Source organism: Cebus imitator, unplaced genomic scaffold (genome assembly GCF_001604975.1).
Source record: "Cebus imitator isolate Cc_AM_T3 unplaced genomic scaffold, Cebus_imitator-1.0 Scaffold45, whole genome shotgun sequence".
Taxonomy (NCBI): domain Eukaryota; kingdom Metazoa; phylum Chordata; class Mammalia; order Primates; family Cebidae; genus Cebus; species Cebus imitator.
Genome location: NW_016107360.1, coordinates 13971754 through 13994020, shown reverse-complemented (window position 1 = coordinate 13994020; position 22267 = coordinate 13971754). Strand labels below are relative to the sequence as shown.

The following is a 22267-nucleotide window of genomic DNA, read 5'->3' as shown; positions in this document are numbered from 1 at the left end:
TCTGGAGCTCTTGAGCTCAAGCCATCCACCTGCTTTGGCCTCCCAAAGTGCTGGGATTACAAGCATGGGCCACTGTGCCCAGCCTAAAACTTTTTCAGAGACAGGATCTCACTGTTGTGCAGGCTAGAGTGCAGTGACACAATTGTAGCTCACCGTAGCCTCAAACTCCTGGGCTCAAATGATTCTCCTGCCTCAGCCTCCCCAGCGGCTAAGACTATAGGAGCACACCACCACACCTGGCTAATTTTTAAAAACTTCTTGTAAAGACAGGGTCTTGCTATGTTGCCCTGGGTGTCAAAAGGAAGTCTTACATTCATTAGTACTCACTCACCATTCCCTTAGTCCCCTTGTCTCTGGAAACCACTCATCTATTTTCTGTCTCTGTGGATTTGCCTCTTCTGGTCATTCCATCTAAATGAAATTATACAACATGTAGCCTTTTGTTTCTGGATTATTTTGCTTACATAATATTTTCAAGGTTTGATATAGTTTGAATATGTGCCTGCATATATATATATATATATATATATAATATTTTCAAGGTTTTTTATAGTTTGAATATGTGCCTCAGATTTCATGTTGAACTGTGATCCCCAATTTAGAGGTGGGGCCTGGTGGGAGGTGCCTGGGTCATGTGGGCAGATCCCTTATGGCTTGATGCTGTCCTCGAGATAGTGAATTCTTGCATGATCTGGTTAAGTGTGTGGCACTCCCCCAAACACTCTCCCTCTTGCTCCGCTTTGTCATGTGACACGAGCTCCTCATTCGCCTTCCACCATGACTGGAAGCTTTGAAGCCAAGAAGCAAATGCCTGCATTATGCTTCCTGTACAGCCTGCAGAACTGTGAGCCAATTAAACTTCTTTCTTATATATACCCAGTTTCAGGTATTTCTTTATAACAATGTGAGAACAGATGAACACAAAGTTCATCCATGTTGTAGCAATGTATCAGTGCTTCCATCCTATTTCTTGTGAAATCATATTCCATTGTGTGACTACACCACATTTTGCTTCAGTTATTTTCACCTTTTGGCTGTTGTGAATAGTGCTGCTATGAACATTTGTGTACAAGCTATTGTTTGAACACTAGTTTTAAGTTCTTTGGAGCCTATATCCAGGAGTGGAATTGATGGGTCATAATGGTAATATATTTCACTTATTGAGGAACCTAATTCATTTTTAAAATATTAGGAAAAAAAAAAACTAGACTGGGTGTGGTGGCTCACTCCTGTAATCCCAAAAATTTTAGGAGGCCGAGGCGGGCAGATCACTTGAGGTCAGGAGTTTGAGACCAGCCTGGCCAACATGGTGAAACCCCATCTCTACTAAAAATACAAAATTAGCCAGGTATGGTGGCGCATGCCTGTAGGCCCAGCTACTCAGGAGGCTGAGGCAGGGAAATGGCTTGAACCTGGGAGGCGGAGGTTGTGAAGTGAACCAAACTACCTCCATCTTAGAAGTGAGCCTGACTGACTACATATTGGCTTCTCCCCCTGCATCCCCCCCACCATTCCTCCCTTGAGTGCATACCTGGGTCACACAGTGCTAGGTCATGTTGTGCTTAGAACCATAGAAACATATAACCATTGTAACCATACCCTGCTTGACAAGCCCACTTGCTATTGTGAATATCCCCTTAATTGATCATATGGAAAGTACCAAAATGCCCCCCTTGGTAACCAGCAATCATGGAAACTGCTTGTATACCCTCCTTAGTTAACAATCATGGGAGACTCCTGCCCCCTGTTACCAGCCTCCTCCCCTAACTTGCTCATTCTGCTGTAAAATTCCGCTTTGCGCCCCCTTACCCTGATCTACATATAAAAGGAAATCACACCCCTTCCTCAGGCCGAGAGATTTTGAGCATGAGAGATTTTGAGCATGAGTTCTCCATCGCTGGCAATAAAGGACTCACAATCAGATTTTAGAGTGTGGTGCTTCCCATACAACTCACTCAGTTATAATAGTTGCAGTGAGCCAAGATCATGCCACTGCACTCCAGTCTGGTGACAGAGTGAGACTTTGTCTCAAACAAAACAAAACAAAACAAAACAAAACAAAACAAAACAAAACAAAACAAAAACAAAAAACCCACACACAAAACTAAGCGAAGCCATTCAATCAATGGAAGAAAATAGCGAACACCTGCAGAGTGGAGACAATGGTGATGGCTAGTGGAAGTAAGTGTGTGTGCATGCCTATGTGTCTGTGTGTGTGGGGTGGGGCGGGGGGTCAGGAGAGACAGCAAACGAACAGGCAGGGACAGAGACAGGCTACCACGGCGCACAAGAACATACTCATCTGATGGAACCAATACTGTCTCCCAGACCACGAAAAAATCTAATCTTGGGGAGCCAGGTCAATAGTAGGCAAGAAGAAAACTGGTAAGGAGAAATGTAGTCAGACAGGCATACCCCACATCTGACTGACACTAATGTAACTAACAAGGTTCTGCACTAGGGCTCATGGGGATGACAAACACATGCATATTTAATTTCGCTGGGAGGCTGGTGGAGTACTTCGTGTCCACCGATGCCACATCAATCTAAAACAGCATCTGAATTTTGAAATTGCCCTTTCTAGTCTATACAGTGTCAGTTCATTTAATAGGCTTTTTAAAAAACCTGCTCCTTTGTAAACATCAGGAGATTATTTTTGGTGCATAGACTGCCAACTGCACCCTCCTGGCAAGCTGTGTGTGGTGAGGGGGTGTAGCTTTTCTTCTCTTCTTGGGGGTGTGAGTGGGCACCAGGGGCATAAAATGCAGCTAGCTGTAGATTAGAACTGACTGAATCTGAAGGTTGAAGGACCCCACAGCACATTACTGAGAAGGTCTGAAGAGCCAAAAGAGGTTTTTAGGAATCTGTTTTCTGGAATGGTTTAGGGCAGATCAGCAAACATGACCAGTGGACCAAATCCAGCCCACACCCGTTTTTGTAAATAAAGTTTTATTGGAACACAGCCATGCCCATTCATTTCTGTATTGTTTATGGCGGCTGACTGATTTAATAATCAGCACAATTGAGTAGTAACAATCGAGACCTACATTGCTTCAAATATGTATTCTCTGGTCCTTTACAGAAAATGTTTGCTGACCTCTCGTTTAGGGTATAGATCACAACTAAAAAGCCTTCAGGGGCCAGGTGGGTGTAAGGGAAAGCTGTGGGGCTTGTGGCATGAACGTGGCCAGTCAGCAAACTCTGGCTCAGGGGAAGGAAAGGTGCCTAAATCAGCCAGTAGCTGGGATTCTGTACTTGTACACGTTCCAAGGGCACAGTTATTTCAATACTGCCAATAAATATACTGTATTAAATTAAGAAAAACAGTATACATTCTTGATTTACAACTTGGAGACAGTATAATAAAAGAAATTCCTTACTTTCTCCCTCAGCTGTCGGTCTAGGTCACCAAGGTCAAATCCCATTTATTAAATGCTTTTCACTGGATGTCGGGGAGGGACTGAGTTGACCCTGCTCATTCACAGTTTATAGCCTCCTGTCACACAGACAGAACTACTTCATGCACCTGGTTGACATGGCCATGTCCTTCATTGTTCTATATTTCCATCTCTAAACTAATGGCCAGCAAATCAAGTCCTCACCCTTGCCCCACCTCATCAGTCCCAGACCTGTGTACACTGCACTTCTGCCTTCCACACGGCATCTCCCCCTTGTACCCCTCCAGCCACCTGCCCTCACCATAAATGACAGGAATCCCATTGCCTCCCCCTGAAACCTCCAGTTCCCTCATGGTGTCACATCCTCCATCCAGCCCAAGGCAGGCACTCCTGGGACTCTGGCTCCTCCATTTTCCTTGGTCCCATCTGGGCCTGGTTCCCAAACCCTGATCACTCTGAGGACCTCCTCCATCCATCCTCCCTCACACAGACTCTTTTTTTTGTTTTTTAATTGAATTTTGCTCTTGTTGTCCAGGCTGGAGTGCAATGGAATGATCTCAGCTCACTGCAACCTCTGCCTCCCAAGTTCAAGTAATTCTCCTGCCTCAGCCTCCCAAGTACCTAGGATTACAGGTGTGTCCCACCATGCCCGGCTAATTTTGTATTTTTAGTAGAGACAGGGTTTTACCACATTGGCCAGGCTGGTCTCAAACTCCTGACCTCAGGTGATTTGCCCACCTTGGCCTCCTAGCATAGACTGTTATAATAGCTGCCTAACAGTTTCCCTGACCCTGGTCTCTGCCTCCTCTGAACCAGCCACCCGTTATCTGTCTCAACCTGCATCTCATCATGTCCCTTCTCAGAGTTCACCATGGCCAAATGGAACTGGCCCTGGTTCAGAGAGATGTGGGTTCGAAATTCCTGGTGCTGGCTTTAATCTGCTCTGAGGCTTTAGATAAGTCAGTTGGCCTTTTCCCTGTCTGGAAACTCCGTTAAGGACGAATGATAAGGTATACAAAGCACCTAGAACAGTGCCAGGCACGAACATCCACAACATCCACCGCAGGGTCCACGACGGCCCTGGAATTGTCGTTTAGCATTTTCACTGACAGTTCTTCCCTGCTTACAGATTCCTACTCCAATGCCTTAGGTGGGACACAGCCTGTTAGGAGGCACACCTATTTCCTTGTCCCTGTGGGTTCGTGTGCAGGCAGCCACCTGCAGCCTGGCTCCTTCCGGCACGCTCTGAGATCTGGCTGCCTGTTGATCAAGGGGGTCCCTTGGTTGTGCTCTCCCTGCCATGTGGAAAGTCCCACTAAGCAGACTCTGTGACTAGAGGGGCCAGCCTCAGTTTCCTCATGTGTGAGTCACGCTGCCTGGGGGAGTAACGGAGCCTAATTCTGGGTGCAGTATTAGGAGGTCTGCTGCTGGGGAACCTAAGCTGTGTCCTCCAATTAGAACATGAACACTTAGGTCTTTCTTGAGCTGATTCCTGTGCATATTTCACAAGATGGGAAGAGGGGTGTTGTATGTGGACACACACTCCCAACCTTGCACCTGCTGCAGCCTGTGTGGTCTTACTCCAGCTAGGCACCTTGGGCCCTGACGTACCACGTGGGACATATGGTTCCTATATGCACCAAGCACTATCATGTTCTCTCCTGGGTCTGTCCTGTCCTCAGCCTGGATGCCTTCCCACCCATGTAGAACTATGACCCTCTCTCTCTGGCCTTCAGGCCCCCAGCATCCACCTGCACCCCTGTGCCCAATGAAGTGCCCTTCGCACCCTAAACAATCACTGATTAATCCCAGCTACTTGGGAGGCTGACGCAGGAGAATCACGAGTCACTTGAACCCTGGAGATGGAGATTATGGTGAGCCGAGATTGCACCACTGCACTCCAGCCTGGGCAACAAGAGCGAAACTCCATCTCAAAAAAAAAAAAATGACGCTCTTATGGGGTCTAATTCTCATCTAAGGAGTGTGTGTAGTGGGCGGATGATGGAGGAGACCTTGTTTCTTACACTTTGCAGCCTCTGGTGCCTGTAGGGTGCCTGCTGTATGACAGGCGGTTCATCTAAGTTTGCTGAACTGAGCAGGGATGGGAGATGGACATAGCACCTGTCTTTTGCTGGGCCTTCATGTACACCTTCAAATAGTAGGTGTACAGTCACATAGGCCATCAGAGAGAGATGTGCCCAGCGGAGCCTGAGATGGACATCTACCTGAGCACAAGGAAGGCCCGCATTCCCCTGACCTGAACACAGGGCAGGCCCACGTTCCCTCCCACTGAACACAGGGCAGGCCCACGTTCCCTCCCACTGAACACAGGGCAGGCCCGCCCCCCTCCACCTGAGCCCAGGGCCCTACATCCCCTCCACCTGAGCACGGGCAGGCCTGTACCCCCTCCACCTGAGCACAGGGTAGGCTTGCGTTCCCTCTGCACTGCAGGAAGCTGAGTTCTGCAGAAGGGACTTCACTAAGGTTCCTCTGAAAGGAGAAGGGCAAAGAGCCTGGCTCACTATTCCTGGTCTTAGGCTAACCCTGGGCAGTGATTCTCCATTTGGGTCAACAGATGTCTGGACTGTGGGATGGGAACGCATTTGACCCTTACTCCATAGTGTTGACTTAGGCTCCTGCCCAATCTGATTGGCCCAGTACCAGACAAGAATTGGCTCCTCCACCTCATTCTTTCTCTTTTTTTGGGGGGGATACAGAGTCTCGCTGTGTCACCAGTGCTGGAATGTAGTGGCATGATCATAGCTCACTGTAACTGCCAACTCCTGGGCTCAAGCAATCCTTCCACCTCAGCCTCTCACCTTTGGACTACAGGTGTGCACTACCACACCTGGGTAATATTTTGTAGAAATGAAATCTTGCTATGTTGACAAGGCTGGTCTTGAACTCTTGATCCTCCTGTCTCAGCCTCCCAAAGTGCTGGGGTTTCAGGTGTGAGCAATGTATGCCTGGCTTATCTCTCTACTCTTAAGGCTGAACAGGTAAGCTGGGTTAAATGTCCCCTTTTAAAGTCTGACCACACAATGAAGTCAGGAGGAGGCAGGCCCTTACTGAGCTGTGATTCTCAACCTTGGTGGTACATTGGAATCACCTGGCAGCTTTTAAAAAATCCTGACACCTAGGTATTGATATTCTGATTATGTGGTTTAGATGTAGCCTAGCCTTCAGGATTTATAAAAGCTCCTTAGGTCATTCTAATATGCAGCCAAGGTTGAGAACCATTGACCTAAGGACATTCTCCATTTAATGGTTTGCCAGAGTTCTGAATTAGCAGTTTTCAGGCGCTTCCTCAGTGACTGATGCAAACCTCCTATATCCTATTTCACTGTTGTCTAGGGTGTGTAGTTCCCTTATCAAAAGCCCCAGGGAGGAGAGGGATGAGTGCTAAGTTTAGGCCTCCAAATATGATGCCAGTTACCCTCGGTGTTCTGTAAAAATCTCTAAATGAACAGTTAGGTATCAGGAGAAATCAATGTCCTGGAAGTTCCAGAACTATGCACAGTGCTACATCCTTGCAGCAGTACAGTGAAATCACGATGTCATCCTTGAGACAGTCTGTGACCAATCAGTGCACACCAGGCGCCTAATTTTGGAGGGTTGGGAAATGCCAGGAGACTTATCCCGGTGGTACTTACTTCTGGGGATCTTGCTGGGGTAAATCTTCTGGCATGGTTTATATTCATCCGGAGGGGGGAAGTCTTCCACAGAATGGAACGTGAATTTCGACTCAAAGTCATCTGGACACGTGGGAAATGGAAAGAGTTACTCAGGTGACTGTCATGATCCAAGTTTTGATCATTTCCAGGAGCACAGAGATTACTCTGACTGCATCCACTATTTTCTGTTTGCCTGCTCGGTGCAAGAATTTTAATGACCATTCTCCCTAAGACATCCACTAACCTCTTAGTTTTACTGATTGGTTGGGATCCAGGGAAGCAGGAAGAGGGAAATCCAGTCACTCCCTGTCACCCGCCCAAACCAAGAACACCTTAAGGAAGTTGCTAAAGGGGTGGAAGTGGCACAGGGCTCTCCAGGATCCAGAATCAGAGGCAGGGACCCTGGTGCCAACAAGGGACTGGCAAAGCCCCAGCAGTCGGCAGCACCTGACAAGCTCCTGAGAGGGTTTGGAGGGAAGAGGTGGGCAGAATGGCTGGGGAGTGGAGGAGCATGGCCTGTGTTTAGGGTGGGACCTGAGCTCCACAAAGCAAACCGCTTCTGCTCTGAGCTCTGTCGGCAGGAGGGGAGGCCTCCTGTGGGCCTTTCATGGGCTGAGCCCCTACTTTGTGACCTGGGCCTCTGTTGGACACTAGCCCAGCACGCAGAAGGGATCCAAAGATTCTGTGGCCTCACATCTGACCCCAGGTGACTTTCCTTCCTACCTTCATACTTAACACTCGAACTGTCCCTCTGCCTGGTGGACCTTCTATTTATTCTTTCTCCTTAACCAGATCACTCTACTCTTTCAGGCTTATGCACTGATTTCTCCATAGACACACACACACACACACACACACACACACGCACACACACATACACAATTTACATGTTGGTGTTCTTCCCTTTCTCTAATCTGAATCAGAAGGCTAGGGAGTGGGCCTTGAAACTATGCAGAAAGCCTAGAAAGAAACCCTACTCCACAGGACCTGTGGGCTGGTTGGTGCCGGAGTGAGCCTGTTCATGGAGAAGCATGCACCCTGAAATGACAGCACTATGGCTGGCAAACTCTCTCTCCAGAGGTTGGGAGAGTCACTTTCCCACCGGCAGCCACCCCAGCACAGGGTGCACCCCACTTACCGATGATGTGCAGGCTTCCATTTCGAAGCTGACCCCCAGTCTGCTGCATCGGGGTCCAGGCTGTGGCCTGCTGGCTCTTGCTTGAAAGCTCTGTGGTGGGTGATCTCGCAGGGGGTGCTGGAGGCGGATTTAGCTTTCCCCCACCGGCCCCTTACGGAGAACATGATGGCGTATTCAGACACACGGATGGGGAACGGTGGATGCTATAACCTTATGTGAGATGTTAGGCATTTCGATCTTCAGATGAAATATGACATAGTGAGTAAAAAGGCAACCTCTGGAGTCAACCTATTTGGCACTGAATTGTGGTTCTTGCATTGGGATAAGTAACATAGCCTCTTTGTGCTTTAGTTTCCTCATCTGTAAGATAGGAGTCGTAATAGTACACCCACTTCCAAGGGGTATTGAGAAGATTCAATGAGTTGAATTTAAGTTGAGTGGCATGTAGTAAGTGCTCAATAAATGTTAGCTGCTGCAATAATATTAATGATGGTGATAACCTTCATCATCGGGTACAGCCCAAAGCAGGGCAATCATTAAAGAGTGGTAAGAACAGGAAGGGCTGTCTGTAGGACAGGCCGGAGGAAGGCTTGAAGAGGGTCAGGGGCTGGTTCTGCCCCTGTGTCCCTGCTCACACTGGTTCTCCAGCACTGCAAATGCTCGTTTCTCCTTTCAGGCCATCTAATCCTACTTGTGCACCAGGGCCTAACTGCGATCCAACCTACTTCCTCCAGCTTTCTCTGATCATGCCTGAGAGAGGCTCACTCTCTCCTTTGCCAATACTTTCCTATATGGTTCATCCGGCAACTAAAAACCCACTGTCTTGGCACATCAACACAGGGGTTTCGCTGCTGCTTATTTCTTCAGTGGCACTGCAAACATCACTTTGCTTCTTGAAATGATGACAGTTACATCATTACTGTCTGTGCTAAGATGTTCACAATTACTACCTCTCTCTTTTCCCCCCAAGTTAGGCTGAAGTAGAAATTGCCCTTTATTTTGAACGTGGACAAACCAAGTTTCACATCCAAAGACGCAAAGAAGGTGGCCAGATACGAATCCCCATCCTGGCACAGAGCTCACTACCTTGGAGCAGATGCAGGCGCCCCAGCTGCGGCAGGCGTTCTCAGTCACTAGCCGCCATCCTCATGTCTCATGTTCCTTCAGCATCTGCCCGTCTTCCCTTCTCCCTCCCAGCTGCCTTCCTCTCCCTTGCTGGTCTTCCCTTCCTGGGCTTAAAAATCTATGAGGAATTTACTTGCTCTCACGCACAGGATAAAGGGACTGCAGCCCCTCTTCTGGGTGAACAGCTGCCCCACTGTGTGGTAAGGAAATAATGCTGCTGGAGCTGAGGTTACGTTCAAGCCCTTTAGGCACATTTTCATTTCCTATTCCTAATAATCCTATGTGAAAGGTGTTATTAGTATTCCCATTTGTCAAATAAAAAAATTCAATATTAAAAAAAAAAAACCAAACCCAACTTGGTGTGAGTTTCCACAGGAGTGGGTGAGGAACCCAGGATTTGAACTCACAGCCATCTGAATCAAAAGCCTTGTTCTTCTTGTCCGGACACAGTGGCTTACACCTGTAATCTCAGTACTTTGAGAAGCCGAGGCGGGCAGATCACTTGAAGTCAGGAGTTCGAGACCAGCCTGGCCAACATGGTGAAATGCTGTCTCTACTGAAACCACAAATATTAGCCAGGCGTGGTGGTGCATGCCTGTAATCCCAGATAATCGGGAGGCTGAGGCACGAGAATCACTTGAACCTGGAAAGTGGAGGCTGGAGTGAGCTGAGATCCCGCCACTGCACTCCAGCCTGGGTGGCCAAGTGAAACTGTGTCTCAAAAAAAAAAAAAAAAAAGAGCTTTGTTTTTTTTCCATCCCATCATAAATATTTGAAAATAACACATATCAGAAGGGGCTTACCAGTATAAATGCTGGCCCTTATCATGACCAGTCAATTGAAAAGAGTGATTAAAACCTTACCTCTTGTAATCAAAAGGCTTAAAAATATCCTTGCTCTTTGCACCAGGAATTTCCTTTAAGAAACCAATACTTTGCCGGGCGCGGTGGCTCAAGCCTATAATCCCAGCACTTTGGGAGGCTGAGGCAGGTGGATCACAAGGTCAAGAGATCGAGACCATCCTGGCCAACATGGTGAAACCCGTCTCTACTAAAAATACAAAAAATTAGCTGGGCATGGTGGCGCGTGCCTGTAATCCCAGCTACTCAGGAGGTTGAGGCACGAGAATTGCCTGAACCCAGGAGGCAGAGGTTGCGGTGAGCCGAGATCGCGCCATTGCACTCCAGCTTGGGTAACAAGAGTGAAACTCCGTCTCAAAAAAAAAAAAAAGAAACCAATACTTTTAGAAAAATATCAGAAATGTAGACTAAAATTTCCACAAAAGCATTTCTTGCAGTATTATGCATAAAAAAATGGAATCAACTTAGATATCTAACAGAGGAATATAGAATATACTGATTATCATATTATTTTACTTATAAAGACATTTTAACAATTTGACAAAATTGTTTTTAATATAATATTTAAAAACAACACAAAACCGTATGTGAAAAATGGTATTAACCATGTAAACATGAACATATATTCAGAAAAAAGAATTAAAGAAACATACCCAAATGACAGTTTTCATCTCTAGGTGATGTTATTATGGGTGATTTAATTACTTAATTTAGAGACAGCATCTGGCTCTGTCATCCAAGCTGGAGTGCAATGGCATAATCATAGCTCACCACAGCCTTGCATACCTAGGCTCAAGTGGTCCTCCTGCTTCAGCCTCCCAGTAGCTAGGACTATAGGTGTCTGCCACCATGCCCAGTCAATTTTTTATTTTTATTTTTTTGTAGAGATAGGGTTTTGCTATGTTACCCAGGGTGGCCTAGAACTCCTGACTTCAAGCCATCTTCAGGCATGGGCCTCCCAAAGCAGTGGGATTACTGGTGTGAGCCATCTGTACCACGTCAATTTCAATTTCCTTCTATTTGCTCTGCAACAAGCTGGCCTTATTTTTAATTCAAGAAAATACTTTTAAGAAGCTTTCTGCATCAAAAGATTTTCTAAAGACAAAGGAATACGCATGTTGGAGTGTGCATGTGGATGTTACGAGTGTGCATATGTTTGAGTGTGTCTGTGTGTATGTGGGTGTGTATGTTGACGTGTGGATGTACTTCCCATTCACAAGGGCACTAAAACTGAATAAAAGCCTCCTACTACAGGGACCAAGGGAATCAGCCATGGGGCATGTACACTCAATTCAAATCATCTGTGCTGTATATGTGAAGGAATTATTTTTAATATTTGGCTCAAAATACAGGCTCTCAGTTTTCTTCTGGTAGCTGGAGAACCTGTGAAAACTAAGGCAGAGTGGGAATCCAGTTTACTGAGGGCTGGTGAAGATTCTGGCTGGGAGCCAGACAGGAAAATGCCTGCAAATATAAAAGGAGGCCTGGTCTAGAAATAAGCCAAACTCACACCCCATCCACCTCAGGGAGGAGATCTGGAGTTGGAAGGATGATAGTAAGAATAAATAATCTCTCTCAAGCTCACTGCTGCCAGCCCCTGTTCCAAGCACCGCTCACCTAAGAACTCCCTTAATCCTTAACAACAAGCGCAGGAGGTAGCAACTACTGCTATCTAGCCCCATGTTACAGATGAAGAGAAGGGAGACCAGAGAGGCCAAGTGGTTGCCCAGGGCCACGGAGCTAGTAAGGGCTGGGGATCAAAGCCAGGATCCATTGCTTACAGGCAGCATGATGATTCTGGGCAAGTCTCCTAGCTCCCTCACCCCTGGTGTCCCTCTCTGAAATAGCTCCAAAAATAAAGTCCTGTGCAACGACTGTGTGTGTGTGTATACATATTTTGAGATGGCGTCTCACTCTGTCGCCCAGGCTGGAGTGCAATGGCGCAATCTGGGCACACTGCGACCACCACCCCCCGGATTCAAGCGATTCTCCTGCCTCAGCCTCCCAAGTAGTTGGGATTACAGGCGTTCTGTCACCACGCCCGGGGAATTTTTTTGTATTTTTAGTAGAGACAGGGTTTCACCATCTTGGCCGGGCTGGTCTTGAACTTCTGACTTCATGATCCACCTGCCTCGGCCTCTCAAAGTGCTGGGATTACAGTCGTGAGCCGCCGCACCTGGCAGCAACAAGATTTTACCGTGCTACACCAGAGGCACTGGGCCAAGCAGTGCTGCTTACCTGGTCGGCCGTGCCTCTTCTTCTGCAGGAACTGCTGGGAGCCCGGAGGGGCAGGCGGCGCGGGCAAGGCTTGCGCGCCCGCCTTCTGCGTGGGTGGGGCCTGGAAGCTGGGGGACTTGGGGGGTAGTGGGGGTGGGGTTTCACTGCTGTTATTAGCTCCTGGTAAAGGGAGTGCGGGCAAAGAAGCCCTTGGGGAGCACGAGGCATAAGGAGGAAGCGGGGGCGGTGGGGGCGGTGGGGGCGGTGGGGCTGGAGGCTCCTGCACATCTTGCGCAGGGCTGGCGGGCTCCGCATTGAGCCCGGGATACCCACAAGGTGGGAGGAGAGGGAGCGGGGGCGGGATGGGCGGGAGGTGCAAGGGGGCTAGCTGAGGCTTCACTGCCTTGTCACCGAGACAAGGCGGCAGCGGGGGTGGCGTTGGGGGAGGTGGCGGAGGTGGAGGTGGTGGTGCACAGGGAGCAGGGGGTGCAACCACCGGGGGGTTCCCTTTGGTCAGTGGGCCAGATGGGGACACCAGCGGAGTTTTGTTGGGGGAAGAAGAGGGAAGGGGTGGCGGTAAGGGAGGGGGCGGAGGTGGTGGAGTGGGAGGGGGCGGGGCGGGCACGTTGGGGCGAGGCGGGGCTGTCCTGGCAGTGCCGTGCGCCTCGGAGGTATTGCCTAGCCTGGGAGACGCAGGCGGGATAAGTGGGCCGCTGATGGTTTTATTGGGAAGCCTGGGAGACGGCGCGCGGGAGCCAGGGCCCTGCCCTGTTTTGCCACCTGGAAGTGAAACAGATTCTGGGTTAGCTCGGCAATAAAGAAAGAGCCCCCGCGGGTAGGCGGCACTCAGGACACTCAAGCCTGGCCGCAGTGAGCTGCACTTTTTCTGCACCGTGTCCACCGTGTAGCCTCAGGTGCTGCAGCTGTCACACTGAAGGACCAACGGGACCAGCCCCAAGGTCCTTTCCAGGATTAATGACAAGCCTAGGTCAGGCCTCCAGCCCTCCTATCCATGCTACCTCTGCTCTCCTCTGCCTTGGGCCTCTAGTATCCCAACCGACAGCCAGGACTGCCTGGACGCCTTTTACCCTTCCTAAGCAAGGCCACACTCACACTCATTCATGGACACCTGCTAGGTCCTTCTGCACTTATGCTCTAATTTGGACCCTCGGGTGTACCAACCAGCACTCCTGGCTAGGGAGGTTTTCTTCACTCCCAGCATTTTGTGAACAGGGCTTTCTTTGTTTCTGTGTTGAGAGCAGAAAATTCATGATTCCCTGAATATATAAGTTAAGACAGGAGGGAGATGCTTGCCCTTGACAATCCAGTTCCAATGACCTTGAACTTCACAGTTCTATGACCTCTGGAAGTTCAAAACCACCTTTCCCAAAGGCTTAACCCTGATTCTCAAGGGTCTCGGCTTTCTCACCCTGTAGATCCTTCCTTGCATCTATCCCAACTTAAAATTCAATTCCTCTTTTAAATTCAACAGCAATGATTTGCTCTTGGTAAGCATTTGTGTTTGGTCTTCAAGGAAGACAGGGGTGGAGCATGTCCCAGGAGGGGCCTCTATACCCGGCACAACCTTGCACCAGTTTGCTAGTTCTCACCCTTTTTTTCCTCTGCCTCTCTCCAATGAGAAAAAGTTCCTCTCGCTGTTTACTGCCTTGAAGTTCTGCAATTACTTCTTAGAGGTGTCTTTGGAGTATCACTGTCTACTCAGGAGGCAGATTAAAATATTTCTTCCAGATTTAGTGCTCTTTTTACAAGGATTTCTGGGGAGTATGCTTTCCCCTATATTTTATAATCCCCATGACAACATATGGACAACACTTGAAAAATGACGTTTTCTCCCACCCACTACTTCCTGGGTGCGGCAGCACAGGACCTGCAGCTTTCATTTTGGATCAGAAACCCCAGCATCTGTTGGGGGTTCTGAGCTTTGCAGTACTTGGCATCTCCTGTATGTTTACCCCAATCAGTAACTAAGTATACACTTAAAGTACTGGATGTCAAAAGCCAGGCCAATCAAAGCACGGCGTAGCAGAGGTGACTCAGATGAAGCTAAGTAGGCAAGACCTTGGTATCTGGCTTTCCAAATATGATCCCCTCTGGCTATAATGTGACAGTCACCTAGTCCGTAATATTCCAACCATATTATGGAATGGCTGTTCTTAAGGTAGGGTGAGGACGGTATTAGCACGTGTCAGCTCAGGGATTCCTGCCTAGAAGTTCTCAAACCTGTTTCCATGCAATACAAAAAGATGACGAGGAGAACCTAGGCAGCTCCTTAAACAAGGCAGAGCCTACCTACATGCCCAGTGGCTGAATGATATTTAAAGGGATAATAAAAGTTCTTGCAAAACAGAACAAAGCATACCCTTGAATAGTCTATCCAAACCTTTTAAGTAACTGAGGACACCATGTCTCAAAGATTCAAAAACCCTTAAACTGAGTCAGTTAAAAGTAGGGGATCCTGTGCTGATGAAGCCCCAACCAAATGAGAAATGTAGGCAAACTCATTTTTATCCTAACATGTGCAGCAGAAGGGCGGCCAAGTCCCTGCCTGGCTTCTATTCATGCCCCTCAAGGAGGAAGGTGAGACCGCAGGGGAGACAGGGGCTGATGGTGAAGTTCAGGCAACGGGAGGAGGTGGGCCTCAGCAGGGAGAGAGCTCCGAGGGAGCTCAGGGAAGTAAGGGAGGAGGCCATCCTTCACAATGGAAACCCCAGCGCTAGATATGCAAAGGAAGCACAAAGGAGACCAGGAGGTGGGGAAGACCAGCTTGAGGGCTGTGCCCACAGGAAAGGATTCAGCTTTTAGAACCTGGAGGTTTATCAAAATATGAAGTAATTCTTCTTCCTCAAATTGAATGTTTTCCAGAAGACCTTGGAAGCCTCATTACACATTCTATTCAACCCAGAAATGATGTTTACTCATTGTATCTTACTTTAATTCTCACTCCCTTGGAGCTCCAAGCCCGGGCTACATTATGACTCCAGGGACCTAGGTACTTTTGCCTTTGTAGGCCTCTTCTCCATTAAAAAAAAATTATATTCATGACTGCATTAGTACAAAGACAGATATATTCTTTGACCCTAAAAGGTCATGCTTTCTTCAGATTTTAAAAGAAATTTAAATACTTTCCTGGGTCCCTAAAAGTACCATGACACTGTGCTATGGTGCCTAATGGATATCAGCCACCATACTACCCATTCACACATGCAATTCAGCAAGTATTTCCGGAGCACCTGCCATGAGTCAGGCATTTCTAAGGCAATGAACAAAACATAGTCCCCGCCTTCATGGAGCTTAGCTTTAGAAGCAAAAGATAGACAATAAACAAATAAACCAGTGAATACATAATACGTCAGATGGTGCTAAGGAATACAAGAAAAGTAAATCAAGGAAAAGGAGATATGAAATGAAAGGATGGGACTGAAACTTTATATGGGATTTGATAAGTAAAGACCTCGCGGACATGTCGATCAGCTGCCACCTGAGCAGAGACCTGCAGGAAGGGAGAGACGGAGCCACGTGGACACCTGGGGATGAGCCTTTTGGGCCAAGGGAGCAGTCAGTGCAGGTGCCCAGTGGCAGCAACATGCTGGTGTGTGAAGAGCAGCAAGGAGGGCAGCGTGGGTGAAGGGGAGGGCATGAGCCACCCAGAAAGGTAGGCCAGAAGATCAGAGAGAGAGCAAAGGCCCCAGTCCCTTCCTCTGATGAGAAAGGGGCTGCCGGGAAAGTTCTGGGAGGAGAGAGCCACAGCTTTCCTTGCCCTGACATGGTACCCAGTCCATGCATTTATCTGGTGGGTTTCTCCTTGAGTTTCCATCCTGTAATAGGCATAATTCGTCACTTCCTTATGGACCTCCATTTCTAAAGAGGTAAGTTCTTGTCTTCCCCATTACAGTGGCTCAAACATCTGACACTTATCTCCCATTGGAGACAAGCAGATCAGTAGGACTCCTGCTGGCTTTTTTTGGCTGCTTCCCATGAAAACCTGACTGGGGCCCATTTTTCCCATCTCTACTTCTATGAAGAGAAATTCATGGATGCCTTCTATTCCGAAGGATATTTGTTTCATAGCACTCAGGAATTTTGAAAAAGAAGAGGGCACTGAAGAATATCCGCTGTCTCTATTGAGGAAGACCTTGTGCTCTGCCTTTCCTGCTAACCCCTCGGCAAAAATGAGGAAATGAACATGGCCCCTGAGAAGGTTCAAGTTGGATCTCAAAGTATCCTAGAGTCTTTGTCTTTGCTGGACTTTTATTGGTGAGTGAGGCATACGCATCCCATAATATTAAACAGTCACAGAGGCCACTGAAAAAGTTAGAAAAGTCACATGATGGAAGATCCGGCACCAGGAATGTTTGAGTCTTGATATTCCTGTATTAATGGTATTCCTGGAGCTTGCTGGTTAAAGAACAATAATAGAAAAAATAGTCTTTTTTTCTCATAGTAAATGTATATTTGTTCAATTTTAATGCACTACTTTCAAAACATTTGATGCCCACTAAATAAAAAATGACTGAGGTAGACTGATCTCACTCATGCCTGATTCTGTAATCTTTGAAATATGATTTTACAGTTGCTCTTATCAAGAGGCAAAGTCTATTTCCCCATCCTTGTGACTTGCTTTGGCTAAGAGGATGTGGTAGGAAGTGATACTTCTTAGGCTTCCAAGTTACTTCCTAGTAATACTTCCAAGACTAAGCCTCAAGAAACTTTATTTATATTTCTGTCTTCTCTTTTGGAACTCTGCTGCTGGCATGGAAACAAGGCCTGGACGCCCTGCTGGATACTAAGAGACCATGGGGACAGAGGTGAGTCAAGTCAGTGGTTATAGCTGAGGCCCCAGAGATTGGAAAAATATGAGAAATATAAGATTAGCAAAGTCACCTACACAACCTGCAGTTCTTTATAGCTGCAAGAGGGAACCCAGCCAAGACTACTCTAAGCTTCTAACCCACAGAATTGTAGGCTAAAAAAACGACTGTTTAAAGCTTTTAAGTTTTAGGGTATTTTGTTACACAGCAGTACCTAACTGATGCAATGACTGAATCATTTCAACTCATACATTGTTAGTGCATTGACAGTGATGTCATTATGAACTTCTACTATAATTTGAACCTTCTGTCTGTATACACTTTGCATTCTGGGCTACCATCGCGCCATCGCTAAGCATTACACACCATTGCAGGTCACTTTTCAACTATTAAAATGGAAATAGTTTAAACAAGATGATGATTTAAAAGCTTTCTCAAGAACCATTTTGTACTTTGGAAGTTTCCAGTGCTTATGGTCCCAAGAACATGGTCTTCTACTCTATCATGACTGTTCAGTAAAAGCATGTTGCTTACCGGCATGTGTGGATCGCCCAGGTGGTGCCACAAGCTAAAGAGATAAAGACCACAAGGGAGCCAGAATGAATTCTTCCTTACCTGCCACATCCCGCTGGCCTGCTGGTCGCAACACAGGAAAGCCACCAGCAAACAGATCTCCCAGGGCCGGGGGTGTGCTTGCGCTTCGTGTGTTTGTAGAACCTCCTCCTTCTTTGTTGGTTCCTTTAGAACCTTTAGAGAGAAGAAGCAAGTAGGCAAGGACTTGAGAGCAGAGCTGAGCAGCCAGGTCTCCTTTCAGACCATGGTCTAACGCTGGTCTAACACTGTCCTTGTTAGCCTTCCCATTCTCCCACCTCTAATGCCACCCTTTCACTCAGCGTCTTCCTCAGGCACCCTCTGCTTTGACACCCTGTAGACTCACGTGCTGCACCCTCTCCAGTCCTACCAAAGAACTAACCATTAGTGCCCAACTCCCCTGAAAAGTGACCAAAACAAAGAGACCTAAACACTACCATTTTGTAGATGCTAACACAGCAACTGGCAGCACCTTGAATTAGAAAACCCAAACGTGGTAGGTGTAGAGCTGCCCTTATTTTCACCTTGGCTATGGAGAATGAGACAAAGAAAACCCACAGATTTAATGGAGTTGGTCATTTTAACTTCTTGCCCACAGAGCACTGATCAGAATAGCAAGCAGGAGGTCAAGCCTGCAACGATTTGTGCTTTGGCATTTTCCTTCCTGACTCTCCAGCCCTCGGGCTCTCAGCCCCTTACACCTCCCTGCACCTTTTCATCTATGGAACAGAAAGATCATGAGCCCCTGAAAAAAGGTGTCACTAACTCCAGTCTTCCAGACATGTGTGATTACCAACTGCAGAAAATGGGAAGATATTCAGCTTAGAAAAGTGTTCCCGGCAGAAAATATTTACAACCGGAAGCTAATATGCACAGAGAAATTAGGGCACAGTGCCCACTGGTGGATGAAAGTGGCCAGATTATTCCGAGTATTCATATTGTACATTACTTACTCATTAGAATGATTAGGCAGTGGGTGTTTCAATGAAATTGATTTACCTATTAATTAGGCTTAACCAATTTGATCATGGGTGTAACCAGAAACAAATTTTTAATGTACTCAATGTTGAAAATATTTCTTTAAAAATCTGTCTATCCTTGTATGTTGACATTTATAATTACAGATAGGAGATATTACATTTTTAGGACTATCTTTAAGAATGACCATCACTCACATCATAGACAAACATAGGAAGACATAATAATAATAATACCTTACATTACAGGGTTAGTATCCTTTCTCCAAAATGCTTGGGATCAAGTATTTCAGATTTTTTTTTATTTTGAAATATTTACGTGTACTTAATGAGATATCTTGGGGAATGGGACCCAAGTCTAAACATGAAATTTATTTGTTTCATATATACCTTTACACATAGCCTGAAGGTAATTTCTAGCAATATTTTAAAATAATTTTGTGCATAAAACAAAGCTGGTACTCATGGAGCCATCAGAAAGCAAAGGTGTCACCATCTCTGCCTCCCATGTGTACAATCTGTGGTTTATCTATCACCAGCATTCCTGACACTGAATTTCCATGCTACCAATAAGCAATCAGTTTCTTACACTTCTTCACACATAAGTACTTAACAGTTAAAAAAACGGCACACTATTAACACGGCAAGTAACTAAGCAACACAGTAGCACTACCAGAATACTCGGATCGGCTGTTAGGCCACAGCAGCAACACACAAAGGCAGGCCTTCAGTCTCCTGCAATGCTGTGTTTTGATAAAAGGTTACTGTACACAGGATCTTATTGTTTTAGGTGAGAAGAAACATTAGAAACTACGGAGAAACCAGGAAGTCGGTGCTCTAGAGTTGAGCTGAGGAAGCATTCTGCTAGATGGCTTTTAAAAATGTTTCCTCCAGCGTCATCGGCCTCATTAACAATGGTTTTTGTCTCAGAAGCCTCTCTAATTTTGTAAACTGATATGATTTCTTGTTCTGTGATGAATGTATGCTGCTCTTGTCCTTCAAAAAGCCTATCACACATTTCCACCATGTCATCTGGAGGCACATTTTCTTCTGTGTTAACAATGTCATCTTCATCATCCACATGAGGTATCATGTTGACATTCAAAAACTTTCAGATTTGGGATTTTTGGATTAGGGCTCGACATGTACTAAGGAGTTCTCTGCATGTATTATTTCATCTTTCAACAATCTTGACCAAGAAAAAAAAAAGGAGCGGGTATTGTCTCCCCATTTTACAGATGGCCAGACAGCCTCAAAGAGGCTCCCCGATTTGTCTGGTTGCAGAACTAGAATTCAATGTAGGTCGTCTGACCTGAGCACAGGACTCAGTTTACTCTGTCACATTCTAGAAGACAACAAGCTTCAGTCATATCATCCTCTGAAACATAATTCTTAATACATCTTTCTCCTTGTGAAAAGTAAAACAAAAATTTTGCATTAAAAAAAAATGTTGAGCCCTTCACTTTTTTTTTTTTGAGATGGAGTCTTGCTCTTGTTGCCCAGGCTGGAGTGCAGCGGCGTGATCTCGGCTCACTGCAACCTCCACCTCCTGGGTTCAAGTGAGTCTCCTGTATTAGCCTCCCAAGTAGCTGGGATTACAGGCATGCACCTCCACGCCCAGCTAATTTATTATTTTTAATAGAGACGGGGTTTCTCCATGTTGGTCAGGCTGGTCTCAACTCCTGACCTCAGGTGATCTGCCTGCCTAGGCCTCCCAAAGTGCTGGGATTACAGGTATGAGCCACTGTGCCAGAGCAAGCCCTTTAGTTTCTGACATTGAGTTTGAGGACTATGTTGACACAGGGTAAGTGATCTTTAAATGTTACCCTACAAAGAATACACAAAACGTGGTGTGTCCATACAATTAAATATTAAATGATAAAAAGGAGTGAAGTACTGATACATGTTCCAACATCTATGAAGCTTGAAAACATTAAGCTAAGTGAGGGAAGCCAGCCACAAAAGGCCATGTAGTGCATGATTCAATTTCTTTGAAACTTCAGAATAGGCAAATTCAGAGAGATAGAAAGTAGGTTAGGTTGGCTAGGGCCAGGGACTAATGGGGAATGACTTGGTAATGGATATGGAATTTCCTTTGGGGGTGATGTAAATGTTCTGGAACTAGATAGAGGTGATTGTTGCAACATTGTGAACATAATAATTGGTACTGACTGAACACTTTAAAAAGGTTAAAATGATGAATTTTATGTTATGTGTATTTTATAATTTTTAAAAAGTTGTCCCACTGTGGAGTTCTTCTTTTTAGCATTTGACAAGGATAGAAGAGATGCTCTAAACCATTTGCAGATTTGGAAGGAAAGCTCTGGTTCTCTTGCCCACTTGGCCTGTCCAATGAGCAGGTCTGAGACGGCCCCATGTGTGTCCTGGGAAGAAGCTGTGGCCCCAGCCAGGGGTGTCTGGCTGTTCCTCACATGCCTGCCCTGTCCTTGGCTCACAGGAGGCCTGGCGGGCTGCTCACTTACTCTCGATCTGCGGGGCACTGCGGTCGTTGATCTGTGTGACTTTTCGCAGGCGAGTTCCTTGCTGGATATCAGCCAACAGTGCACTCCGGCCTTTTGGATCTGCCTTTCTCAAGCTGGAGGTGTCTGTGCTTACCTGTAGGGGAGTAAGAGGGATTTGATTATAATTGCATATAGCATTTTCAGATAAGCATAAATGTCCTGTCTGCTGTCAGTTTCTCCTCTTGCAGTTCTCTGCCTTCCTTGTCCCATTCCCAAGGCTGATCTCAGGTTACATGTGGGAGAGACACTTTTGGGCCTTGCTCACACCTTTTTCCCTGGCGACCCAGAATGGACTCTTTACTTCAGATGACCCAGTCCCAAGTGCCTATCTTGTGAGCTCCTGGAGGTCTTAGGGAGCCCTAAATAATAGCCCCTCTTTCCTCTCTCTTATACCTCTCACCGCAGGGCTTCTGTCTGTGAGTACCTGGCCCCTGCTCTCAGTTTTGAATGATCATCCTGCCTGGTGCCCCAGGGCGCCTTCTGGACCAGATCCCTGGCTGATTTCCCGCTTGATGATGGGAGTTGTTCCTGTGCCCTGTCATCCCCTGGACTGTTCTGAGCAGGAATGAAGTCTCGCTCAGTCCCTAGGTTCTCACATCCTCCTTGCAATTGGGTCCTGGGTGGCTCATGCTGGGCCCATTGTGTTTCTTTTTTTTTTTAATTGCATTTTAGGTTTTGGGGTACATGTGAAGAACATGCAAGATTATTGCATAGGTACACACGTGGCAGTGTGATTTGCTGCCTTCCTCCCCTTCACCTATATCTGGCATTTCTCCCCATGCCATCTCTCCCCAACTCCCCACCCCTCGCTGTCCCTCTCCTATTTCCCCCCAACAGGCCCCAGTGTGTAGTGCATTGTGTTTCTTAATGGAAGCAGATTCATGCTGTAGGAGCTGGCTTTGAAGGAGGGACGGTGGCTTTCATGTGATCATGGAG

At 46.8% G+C, this 22267-nt stretch overlaps 1 protein-coding gene across 1 annotated transcript in view; it reads right to left on the bottom strand.

Annotated features, from left to right (window-relative positions):
• The window catches only part of WIPF3 (WAS/WASL interacting protein family member 3), a 34721-nt gene extending 12761 nt beyond the window's left edge, over nt 1-21960 (bottom strand). The window contains exons 1-6 of the mRNA XM_037737970.1: nt 21928-21960; nt 21293-21494; nt 17857-17988; nt 12434-13192; nt 8211-8360; nt 7052-7153 (exon numbers count right to left, since the gene is read on the bottom strand). Of these exons, the coding sequence (XP_037593898.1) occupies nt 7052-7153; nt 8211-8360; nt 12434-13192; nt 17857-17988; nt 21293-21494; nt 21928-21960 (1378 nt within the window). The remainder of the gene's footprint in view (nt 1-7051; nt 7154-8210; nt 8361-12433; nt 13193-17856; nt 17989-21292; nt 21495-21927) is intronic.
• Nucleotides 21961-22267: the final 307 nt, after the last annotated feature.